This window comes from Delphinapterus leucas, chromosome 4 (assembly GCF_059928025.1).
Source record: "Delphinapterus leucas isolate spDelLeu-1000000601 "Yukka" chromosome 4, BTC_Dleu_Yukka2, whole genome shotgun sequence".
In the NCBI taxonomy this organism is placed as follows: Eukaryota; Metazoa; Chordata; class Mammalia; order Artiodactyla; family Monodontidae; genus Delphinapterus; species Delphinapterus leucas.
Window position 1 is genome coordinate 105,768,175 of NC_143132.1, and position 12,129 is coordinate 105,780,303.

Consider the following 12,129-nt stretch of genomic DNA (forward strand, 5'->3'; position numbering starts at 1 on the left):
GACGCTGGTGGAAGCTGCCAATACGGTCTCCTCAGGTTAGAGGCAGCGGAGGTGTTCCCTGTCCCTGGCACAAGCAGACCCCCAAGGGCAGCCTTATAGCTCTTTGGTTCCTGCAGTAGTACCTGCCTCAGCAATCCGTTAGGAATTTTTCAACTGGGGCAGCAAAAGCATGCTTCAGTTGGCTTAAACAATAAAAGTTGGCATATTGGCTCCTATAATGGAAAGGTCTGGATAGGGCAGGCTTCAGGTAGGCCGGGAGCCAGTAGATCAGTAATATCCCCAAGGACCTGGCTTCCTTCTGTGCCTCACCTCGGCCTTCATCCTGAGGCCCGCTCGCCCGAGGATGGCAAGATGGCACCAGCAACTGCTGGGGCCACGGCTTCCTCTCAAAGTCCCAGCAAGGGAGGGAGGAACATGCTGTCTCAGAAGAGCGAGGGAGCTTCTCTCCAAGATCCCACCAACAGCTCCTCGTGACTCACTCGCTGTACGGTCAGGCCATTCAAGATGGCTGTTCTCGTGCTCTCTGTACATCCCCTACTTGACCAGTCCCTGCTTCACTCACATCACCAACCAGTCCTCTTAATTATAAGGCTTAATCGGGAACTGCCTACATGCTTGCCTCCTGTCCCAGGCACTGGTTTCCCTGGTAACAGATGAGCCAACTTGATGTTAATTCCCCCCATAAACTGTAGCCTCCTTCTCCCCAGAGCAGTGAAGATCGCAGCGGTGTCTTGCCTACTGTACACAGTGGGGTGTCACTCCAGGACCTTTTGCTTCAGACTTGTAAGTTTCCCCTATCTGATAAACTGTTGATGTCTCTGTCGCTGTATCTGGGCTCTTCCGTCTCATGGCTGGGCAACTCCAAGGCTTGCTGGCCTGTTGGGTGCAGCCCAACACTTGCCCAAATAGTTCCCGAGCCTATGCCTGAGCCCCCTACAACGACCAGGGGTGTAAGGGTGGAGGGGGAGCCCAGTCAATGCCCCTGGAGTGAGGTGTATTCGGCAGCACTGGAGAGCGGCAGGCAGTGATGAAAATCAGAGCTGCATCACCCAGAGGAAGAGGGGGCACTGCTGGGAGGCATCAGCTTTTTTTTTTTTTTTTTTGCTCTTTTGCTTTTCTTTGCTAGAAAAGGTGTTTTCCTCCCATTTTATTTGATAACGCATTTTCACAGAAACATGATAGTGTTTACAAATATGTCCGCAAGAGACTGCTGGTAAAAAACCTTAAACTGAAATTTTCATCAAAAATTAATTTACAAGACCCCCCTCCCAGTTGTCCAAAGGGGTCCCAGGGTGGAGAATCTGGACAGTGCTCTGGGCTGGATCTGTGCAGAGATAAACTTTTCAGCTCTTCCAACTTCTGTAACCTCAGATGAGCCGAATGCCCACTCGACTCCACCTGTTCTCAGATGTATTCTCAGGGCTTGAATAAATAACATGGGGCTGCAGGTCAGGGAACTGGCCCGAGTCCTCATCCACACTCTAAAAGCCAGCAGAGCTGGGAATAGCCATGACAGCCGTGTCACCATGCCTTTCTTTCTCTGCACATCATGACCGGGTCCCGTCAGGCCGCTGGTGAGGGTACTTCAGCAAGCCTGTGTTTAGCCACCTCCAGGGAAGATGCATCCCAGCCCCTCCTTCCTGGAGTAGGGAAGCCAACAGTCAATGCCTCTCGAAACCCTCCCATTCAGCTCTCTGGCCTGTTATTACTCAAAGGCATAGGAAGGGGCAGGTGCAGATACTCAGGGCTGCTAAATGCCTCTACTTTGCACACTGAATAGCTGCCAGTGCCTGCAATCTGTTCAATCAGAGCTCAGGTCTTTTGGGCTCAAGACTTTGACCCTATTAAAATGACTGGGCCTGAGGCAAAAGAAGGGTGTTGGAAGGGTGAGGTGCAGAGGCAGGAAGACAAGCCTGAGCTGTATGTATAAGGTGAGGTCAGGCTTGCTCTGACTATGCTGAGTGATAGAATTGTAACGTCCCTGTAGAAATGGTGATGAAGAAACTGATACGAAGTGCATTCATACACAGCATTTCATTTATGTAGTTATTTAGAATGGGTAATGCACGTTAGAAAAAAAATACTGCGAAAGGGTATATAGTAAAGTTTCTCACACCCCTGTCTCCCATCTTATAATTGCTAATTTCTTATGAACCTTTTCAGACATCTTTGCACGTTTCCACATTTATGTACTCATATGTGTATGTCTGTTTCTTTTTAAACAGTAGCGCACAATTTGCCCTACTCTACACCTTGCTGTCTGTTAACATTATACCTTAGAGACAGTTCAATATCTACACGCCTGGATCTCACTCCTTAATAGTTGTACAGTATCCCGCTAGATGGAAGTACCGTAATTATTCAGCCGTGGGACTTAGATTTTTTTCCAGCCTCTTACTCTTCATTCTTTCCTAAAGTTTGTACTGATGCCCAAGATGTGCCAGGCACTGTTCTAGGGATGGAGAGCAGAAAATAAGATATTTGAGGAATTTACAATCCACATACAGAGAGGAACATTCTCATACATCTGTGTACATGTGTGAATGTATCATTTCTATAAACTATAGAGGTAGAATTGCTGAGTGAAAAGGTACATGCATTGCTAATTTTGATAGATATTGCAAGTAGCCCAAGAAAATGTTGTATCAATTTCCTCTCACTCTCTGTTCTGAATATTTTCATGTGATTAAAAGTCACTATAATTTTTTATATTTCTTAAACTAAATTCTCCATATAAAAATGCTCACAATCACTTGAGCAATGGCTAAGAAACTAGGAAACATGACATATGGGACACTCTTGGTGGGGGGGCCAGACCCTGCTAGCTAAGACTTTCCTCCCTGCCTCCTGCAATGCCAAGAAGGAAACACGGGGGTGGGAGGTGGTACATGTGACCCAAGAGGACAGGCCCTTTGGAGAACATGGTGCAGTTAACAGAATCGCCCATGCACACGCTATCTGACAAGGAGGAATACACACATACACACACACACACACACACACACACACACTGTGTAGGAACTGAGAAAAAAAATATTAGTGATACCTATGACCTAGGCCTGAATTCCTTAGTATTTAAAGAACTTCTACAAATCAATTAGAACTCCAACAACCCCACAGATAAATGGACAAAGGACAAACACAGTTCTCAACGAAGGAAGTGTTCTGTGTTCCAGAAAATCTGTTAATAAAATGAACGCTGTTAATTAAAAACTTTTAAAATGTGTGTTTCTGATCAACATCAATCTGCCCCAAGTGTAGTCATTACCACTATTAAAAACAGCTGGCCTCAGAAGAGTCCTCTGCACTCAGCCAGCCACACTTGTTCCCCTGGCCCTTTCTGTGTCTGTCTTTCTTCCTGTGTAAGACTTTCTGTGACTCACCATCTCATAAGCACTGATGCTGCCATCAGCCATTCCCACCCTCCCCTCCCGGCCTTGGTGACAGATTCCCACTTGCCTGCTTCTATCCACTCTCCCTGTAGGGACCCTGTTGGGGCTCTGCCCAGATCCCCAGGATCCCTTTCCCTGATTCTGCCCCTACCACTAAGTATGCTTTTGCTTCCAATCTGAGGTACCCGCGACACTTCTCAGGAGGGCTGTCCTGTACGACTGCCCCTTTGTACCCAGATAGAGAGCCTGAGTGCCTGGATTATGTTAACCAGGGTGGCCCTTAGCCAATAACCCACAGGCATAGATATGGAAGCCCAGATCCCCTGCCGGGGGAGGAATTCATATTCCGGAGCTCCTCTGCTGACCAGGTGAAGTTACCCTTCTTGTAACTTTGTCTGAGATCCTTGCTTGCTACCCTTTTTCTAGGTCCTTACTGGTTTCTCCTGGGAGTGTTTCCTTCATAAACCACTCTCACATAATCCTTGGGTGTCCCAGCAGCAGGCTCTAAAGGCAATGTAAAACAAAGTCTTCTTCCTTAGTAACAAAATCCTGATTTCTTTTTTTTTATTCTGGCATGCAACTCTCCAAAAAACAGGCTACATTTCCCAGCCTCCTTTTCAACTAAGGCTATGACTAAGTTCTTAACAATGAGATATAAGCAGAAGTGCCCTATAGGACTTCTCAGAAGCCTGTAAAAGGGCACTCTTGCTGATGGCTAGAGCTTGTCCTATACTCTAAGGATGGGGGCACACCCTCAGATGTGGGAGCAAAGATCTGGAAAAACCCTGGGCCCCTAACAATGTCACGGACCTGCCAAAACTAACCACAGATTGCCTACAACTTCTTTTATGTGAGATAAGTTTCTCTCCTGTTTAAGCCAATGTCATTTGTTTTCTTTGTCCTACGTGGCCAAGCCTAAATCCTAACTTATAGACCAGACCACCGTAATAGAGGCTGAAAAAAGGCAGATGCGAGCTTCCCTGGTGGCGCAGTGGTTGAGGGTCCGCCTGCCGATGCTAGGGGACACGGGTTCGTGCCCCGGTCTGGGAAGATCCCACATGCCGCGGAGTGGCTGGGCCCGTGAGCCATGGCCGCTGAGCCTGCGCGTCCGGAGCCTGTGCTCCGCAACGGGAGAGGCCGCAACAGTGAGAGGCCCGCGTACCGCAAAAAAAAAAAAAAAAAAAAAAAAAAAAGGCAGATGCTTGCTTTTCCAGCCTCCCTTTCAGCTAGGGTTTGCTAGTGTGACCCAGTTCTGGCCAACGAGATGTATGGGAAGGTCGGGTGGGGAGAAGGGTGGGGGGAAGAGGTTCCAGAAAAACAAATTTTCTTCTCTGATGAAAAAACAAAACAAAAACCAAAACAGGTGCATGATGTAGAGCTCTCTTGCTACCCCGGCAACCTACTCTGTGCTACCTGCCTTTGGTTGCAGCATGTGACGATGTGGTGTCTGGAGCTGGTACAGCCATTCTAAAATTATGGAACTACGGGTCAGTCTATGGACAAAAAGCCAAACAGCTGAGGAGAGCTGTGTAGAAGGATGGAAAGAGCCTGAACCCTTCAAGCCATCCCCGAGACCTCCCACTCCACACCACTGCAGAGTCCACAACGTTAATCAGTTTTCCTGTGGTTTGCAGCTGAAAGCAGCCCAACACTCACTGGGGCTGAAGCACTGAAACAGAGTAAGGAATACTTAGTCTTTATAAGACCTAGAGGTGATAATTCTCAAGAAACCTACTACTATTACCCCTTGGAGCGGAAGATGACTGAGTTCTGGGAAGATAATTATCTGCGTTAGACTGCCTCTGAAGGCAAGAAACAGAACCTCCAGCTTCAAGGAACATAATAAATAAGCTCCAGGATCAGCTGATCTGGGTGCTCAACAATGTCATCAGGAACCCAGTCTCCTCCCCTCTCTCTGCTCAGCCATTCTTCAGATGGGCTTCATCCCCAGGCTGTTAGCAAGATAGGGGCATACGGACTCCGCCTGCCGGTGCAGGGGACGCGGGTTCGTGCCCCGGTCCGGGAAGATCCCACATGCCGTGGAGCGGCTGGGCCCGTGAGCCATGGCCGCTGAGCCTGCACGTCAAGAGCCTGTGCTCCGCAACGGGAGAGGCCACAAGAGTGAGAGGCCCGTGTACCGCAAAAAAAAAAAAAAAAAAAAGATAGGGGCATACTTCCACGCGGCACACCCAGACACAACAAGGGTCTACCAAGTCCTGCATGCTCTGCCCCCTCTCCATTATCCCTCAGACTTCGCATCCTGATACTTTCCTCCTTGCCCTCTCCCTCCAGCTGCATTTGCTTGCTCTTCTTCAAACATGCCGGTGGACTCCTGCCTCAGGACCTCTGCACTCGCTGTTCCTTCCACCTACAGTGCTCTTCCCATACATGTCCATCTGGCTCCCTCATCTCCTTCAGGTCCTAAGTATCACCTTCCCAGCGAGGCCTGCCTTGACCACACTATTTAAAATTACAACCAACTCCCCATCCGCTTTCAGGCTTAATTTTTCTCCAGCATGTAACTGCATCCATCATTCCTTTGCCTCTCTGATTGTCTGGGCTCCCCTTGCCCAAAAGGTGTGCTCCAGGAGTACGGAGATGCTTATCTGATTACCCTCTCTTCACTTCCCCCAGGGCCTAGCAGAGTATGTGTTCCATAAATTTCTGTAGAAGAAAAGACAGACAAGAGATGGACAACATCCAGAGGGAGAAGTGGGGGAGGGAGGATGTTTTCAGAGGTGGTGACCCCATCGCATCACCCCCTCCCCAGGCTTCCCCCGGCATATCTCATCCAGAATCGCACATGTGGGGCCTCAACCAGTCACTGGCAAGGAGAAGGGACTTCCTTTAGCTCCACAGTGGGGCTGGGGTCAGCAGGTGTTGGGGAGAGGTGGACCCCTGAACAAAATAAAGAGAGGTAGGAAAAAGGATGAGGGGAGTGCATCTACCTCCTGGTTCTCCTGGGCTTTCTCTCTGTGGCCTAAAAACAATGGCCATCTCATCCCTTCACTGCCAAGCGACTAAAAAGAGTCGTCAACCCTCACTGCTTCCACTGCCCTACAGCCCAATCCATGCCTCACTTCCCTGGAATCTGGCTTCCACGCCCATCTGTGCCGCACCAGGGTTATCAATGTTTCTAAGTCCACTGGGGCCTCTGGGGCCTTATCTGGCTCTGCCCTGCTGGCCAGGGCAGCCTCCTCTCCAGCCCCAGTTCTCTGGCGACCTGTCCCACTTCCAAGGTCATTGTACTATAAGGACCCCCAACAATGCCGGCTGCGTCCCGCCCCCTTCTCCACCTGTTTCCAATTATCATCTTCTGGGAAATGAGCTCCAAGCCTTGGAGAACTGAAGCAGGTTTGCTCTGAAACCCTAAGGGCTTCGAAATCACAAAAGCCTCCGGGGAGAGAAACGAGGTCCCCAAGCTGGGTTGGGGGCGCGGGGTGGCGCCAACCCGGCCGCTCTGCCTTGGGGGAGGAGCGTCCACTGCTCCCCTCGTCCCCCTGCCCGCGCGGCCCCAGCCAGATACCCGGGCCCCGCGCCGCGGAGGCGCCGCCGCGTCCGCCGCGTAAGGAGACGGGGCAGCGGGAGCCCAAAGCGTAGTGGGGCGGGGCGGAGGGGCCCAGGGGCTGCGGGAAGCGCCGAGAGGGTGCGGCCGAGCGGGACCCGGACTCCTTCCAGCCGGCCGCCCCAGGGGCGGAGGGGAGGGGCCCGCGCGGCCTTATTGACTCGAGCGCCGGCGCAACCCGCTCGAAGCCCCGACCCGTCGAGCGTCGCGCCAGCTCGCGCCCATGCAGCTCCGCCGGCAACCGCTTCCCGCGCCCCAGCCGGGGGACCCGTACCCCGCCGCCCCGCTGCTCGCGCTGCTCCTGCTGCTCGCCCTCCAGGGGGCGGCGGCGGCGCCCGCGGGGTCTGGGGAGCCCGAGGACTCCGGGTGGCGTCAGGACGCGGAGCTCCCGCGCGGGCTCCTGTCGCAGGCGGCGCGCGCGGCGCTCCACTTCTTCAACTTCCGCGCGAGCTCGCCCAGCGCCCTTCGAGTGCTGGCTGAGGTGCAGGAGGGCCGCGCGTGGGTGAGTACCAGAGCGACACAGTGGGTGCGCGCGGGGACCGGCCGCGAGCCGCGTGGGTGGTGACGCCTGGGGACGCGCGCCTGTGCGCCCGGCGGCGGATCCGTGAGGGAGACTGTGATGCGCCAGGCCCCTGCTGGGATCCCGGCTCGCGCCTTGGCGCTGGGAATTGTTTAGGCGTGGAAAGGCCAGTCAGTGCGCGGAGTCAGTAGAAAGCTGGCTCGTTCTTTCTGGCGTTTACGAGGCCATAAAGATTTTTTACAGGGCAGCTCCCATACCTGGGAAAGAGGTGCATGGGGAAACTGAGGAACAGGCCCAAAAGGCAAGGCTTGATGTTTTCTGCGACTACCCAGAGTTGGTTGCTATGGGGTGGTCACGGAGCATTAGTTCAGGGCGGAATTTCCAAAATCTAAGCCAGTTTCCAGGCCGAACCGCTGACGTTCCCTGGTTAATTGCAGGCCATCTTGCAAGGGCTTCAGGATAGTATTGCAATTTACGCGTTGGCCTGGGCAAGAACCTTCGTAATCCTGGCGTATGCTTTAATCTAATGGGAGTGAGTGAACCAGGGCTGTTTTCTTTGTGAACGGAGTGAATAAGAACGTGGCAGCTCGTTCGGTTGCTGATTTCAAGGCACTGGCTGTAGGTACCATTTTGTGCCTGTGGAGCTACGTTGCTTTCTTCATCAAGGAGAAGATTACGAAAGTTACAGAACTACACTTAGCCTGTCCCAAAAGTGACGATGCTTTTTCCAGTAATCCTCCAATATTCCACGAAGCCTGTAGACTCAGCCTTAAGGAATCTAGAGTTTAGTAAATAGTGTAAATAGAATTTTAAAGAGTGGCTGTAGGATTTTTCTTTAAGACTGTTCTAGACGTGGTGTTAAGGGTGTGAGAAAGCCATTTGGAAGTTCGGCCTTGGTTCTTTAAAGACTTAACCCTACACCCAGCTTGTCTAGATTTATTGAATGGTGAAATAAAATTTTTCCTAAAAAAAGGCAACCTGTGCTTGTCACCTGTTCTAACAGATCTTGCTGTGTCAGGGAGGAAAAAGTTCAGTTTACCAGCCCAACAGAGAAGTGAGGGAACAGAGCTTGAGAACTTTCTATCAAAGTAAGGGAGTCGCCACCTCCCAGAGCCCAAAGAGGGGCCCCCCTGAATATTTCCTCCCTGGTTATCAGTGGCAAGGATTCCCTACAGAAAACCAAGCTCAGATTTCTAAAGTGCACCAGGAATTTTTCAGGTCCTAGGAATTTTTTTTTCTTTCAAGACCATAAAAATAATTAAATAATAAAATAATTTGCATTTTCATGCATTTAGTTAACCTTATTGAAAAAATAAAATACTTGGCACTTTTCATAAAATAAACTAAATCCAAGTGAGTTAAGAAAAACTTCCTGTCTTATCCACAGAGAGCTCCGTTACTGTTTTTGTCTGTAATAATATAATCCTGAATTTCAAAGGGATCTCCTTTTTTGGCCTAAAAAAGCTGGGAGGGATAATCAATAAATTAGAGGCAGGTATGCATGAGAGGGATGAGGAGTTAAGAAGTAGAAGAATCCAGGACATTGACCCTAAGAAAAGGTACCTTCCTCGATCATCTGGTTTACCTTTACATTTTCCTCCCAAAGTGATTATAAATGTTTTAACATCAAGGAGCCAAGGAAGAGAACTTAGTGATTTTCAGGGTCAAGACTCTAGAGACTAAAGTGGTTTCAGTTTCTCCCTGGAATTCAGTGAAATTGCTTGATTGATTGAAACTGCTTGAATGAGGAGAACAGGCACCACCTGCAAGGAGCCTTCAATGCAAGGAATTTCTGCTTCAATTACAAGAGCAGTCGTAGCATTGACAAGAGGTGGAAAATGATAGACCCTCAAAACTCTTTATCCAATCAGTGCATTATTAGAGTGAGCACTGAGTTGCTGGACAATATCTGTCATTACTCTAGGACTGACCCGGGGTTAGCAGGTGGCTGGGTGGGCGAGAGAAGTGTAGCTGATAGCATCCTTCTCCATCCTCAGGGTCAGTGCATCCCTTTGTATTACAGATGAGAGGCTGGGACCAAGTCAGGGTTTTTCAAACTAATGGCACACTATTGGGTTATGAAATTTATATAGTGGTTGCAGTTTTTTGTTTGTTTGTTTTGTTTTAAATGAAATAGTTTGGAATACAAACTGTTTAGAGTGCATTGCAGAAGACAGGGTAAGTAGTGCCTCAAAATGTTGCAAACATATATGTATGAACTGGGTCATTATGAAGCATGCAGTTCTTGCTATGTGTTTCAGCTGAAAAAATTTTGAAAGCCAGTGAACCAAATGATTCTTAAGACCTCTTAACAGCTCTGAAATTCCTTGATTCTAAGTGATTTTTCGGTTCTGCCACAAACCCTCATTTTAGGAACACCGTTGCCCTCTAGTGTTAGAATGTAGTAATAGCTGTGGTAGTAAATGCAAGGAAGTATTGAGAAGAAATCAGAGCTAGCTAGCGAGCTTGCGAGCATTCTGTTTTGTTTAGTTTACTAATTGTAAGGAGAGATCACAGACCATGACTTGTGTTCCCTCATTGCCCTTGTCTGATGACATCTCTTTCCTGACCATACACTACCTTTCCACGACCAGGAGGCTCCTATTTTTCTGATGCCTTAGGACCCAGAGCATGGAGGGGTGGTGTTGAGAGCTCCTATGCTACCCAGGGTATCCTAGATCAGCCCTGCTCCCGACGATGTGGGGCTGTCTCTTACACTGAGACAACTATCCTCTGGCCAATCGTAAGTCCTACGACAACTGCCCCTGCCCCAAGCAGCCGGTGAGAGGCCAGCCCTTCCCTGGCATTTAGAGAGACTGGTGAGATCTTTGTGTGCACAAACTTCAAGAGAAAGGCAACCCATTTGAAATCAGCCCTTGCTTAGGGATTGCTCACAAGGACCAGGCCAGGACCAGTAGTTGGAAACATATCAATAATTGAAACAATTGACCAAAGGTGGGGCAGGAGGGAGTTACGCCCAAACCTTAACTGCTTCAATTTAAATTAAAATCAGTAAATATAAAACTATCATCTATCTTCTTGTGTAGGGCAAAGGCCATTAATTGGCACTCCTTGCAGTCTTTCTAGCGAGAAGACACACCCATAATGGGCATCTGTGATTTCCATTTTTGTTTCCTTACAGTGGAGGGAGCACTTGCAAAGAATACAGTTCACGATCCTCTCCTTTCACTTTTTTTTTGACTTTTCTTGCCTAACTATGACTCACCCATACGAAATTTACCAGCAAGAGTTTTAGAGACTTGATTTCATCAATTCTTTCTACTGCATTTAACTTGGATTTTGTGGACATGACATCTTTTTTTGGTGCCCCCTCTTCACCAGAACATTTAATTATGCAGCTAGGTAATGAGTACACCTGGCATAGGTAAGTTTGGGAGCAAAACAGCTGACCTCTGGTGAGAATCGGGCCGCCCCAGCGCAGGTGGTCTGGGCTGCTGCCCCCCCGCCCCCGCGCGCCCGGTGTGTCTGAAGGCGGAACAGAGCCGGTCTGGTGAGCCACAAGGCAGCTGGGTGAGCGCCTAGTCTACTAAGAAAAAGCTTCTTCTTTTATCCCTTTTCAATCTATGAAGCACTTTAATGCAGCACAATTCATCTAATTACTGCTCTCCTTGAAGGCTTCTCTCCATTAATGTCAATAATTTAGAGGTGATGGTTCACAAGAATAGGAAAGCAATACATCAAGCCGACCATAGAAATGAAAACTGGAGACTGAAGAAGGCCGCAATGAATATGGAGGGGAAAGATAAGTGATAAAACCCTTAAGTGAAAGAATCTCTGCTTTCACGCTAGCAAGGCTCCTACATGCTTTTACAGCCCTCATGAAAGAACAGTAGCGGGTGGCTGTCGGCAGGATGCAGGTGGCTCTCCTCAGCGCCCTCTGCCGTGAGGATGAAACATAACAATCCTGAAAGCACAGAACCGAGGCCCACGCCCGCCCTCCTTTCCGGGCACTGCCACTGATGAATTGGCACAGGTGCCCCCAATGGCTCCGCTCACCTCCCACCGCGGCGCCCACCTGATCTTCAGGCTCTGATTGTAGAGTCTGGGTCCAGCATGGGGTGGGAAAGGCCACTGGCCCTGAGGGTATACTTAGGCCTTGGCCTTCCTGGCGCATGTCCCTCAGTCGCTCAAGCCAGCTGGACGTGGATGAGCTAACGCTTTTAACCAGCCTGTAAGAAGTTGTTTTTGAACAGCAAACTTTTTTTTTTTTTTTTTACCAGCCCACAGCATTTCCACTTGTCTTGCCACACGGGGAGTCATAGCCAAGCGTGCGTGTGATCATGAAACATTAGTAGTGATCCCAAATAAATTAGGCCACCGTTGGTGGGTTGTAAATTTAGCCATCAGGAGTGTGGCTTGGCTGCACACTCTTCCTTGAACGGCCTCAGTGGTTCTGCTGCAGATGGAATGTCAATAGCCCTAGAATGACTAATCTTAATGAGACAAGGAATGTTAAATCCACACACACATACACACACACACATGCACACACACAGTCTCCCAGATCCAACCTGACCCTTGATCTCAATTCATCAGCATGAATCACCCTAAAGATTTATTCATACTTAGCGCAGCCGTGGTATTTATTTGCCTTTGTGACGGCCCCTCAGTTGAAGAGGTTTGCACAGAGC

The 12,129-nt window shown here is 49.5% G+C and overlaps 1 protein-coding gene across 3 annotated transcripts in view; it reads left to right on the forward strand.

Annotated features, from left to right (window-relative positions):
- The first annotated feature begins 651 nt into the window (after positions 1 to 651).
- Positions 652 to 12,129, forward strand: part of RARRES1 (retinoic acid receptor responder 1) — a 47,980-nt gene continuing 36,502 nt past the window's right edge. Inside the window, exon 1 of one of the 3 annotated variants that reach the window (XM_022573545.1) lies at positions 652 to 783. In XM_022573545.1, coding sequence (XP_022429253.1) covers positions 667 to 783 — 117 coding nt within the window. In that variant the 5' untranslated portion in view covers positions 652 to 666. Of the gene's footprint in view, positions 784 to 7,077; positions 7,460 to 12,129 lie in introns of those variants that run through there. The other 2 variants (XM_089910046.1, XM_022573536.3) reach the window with 2 other exon arrangements.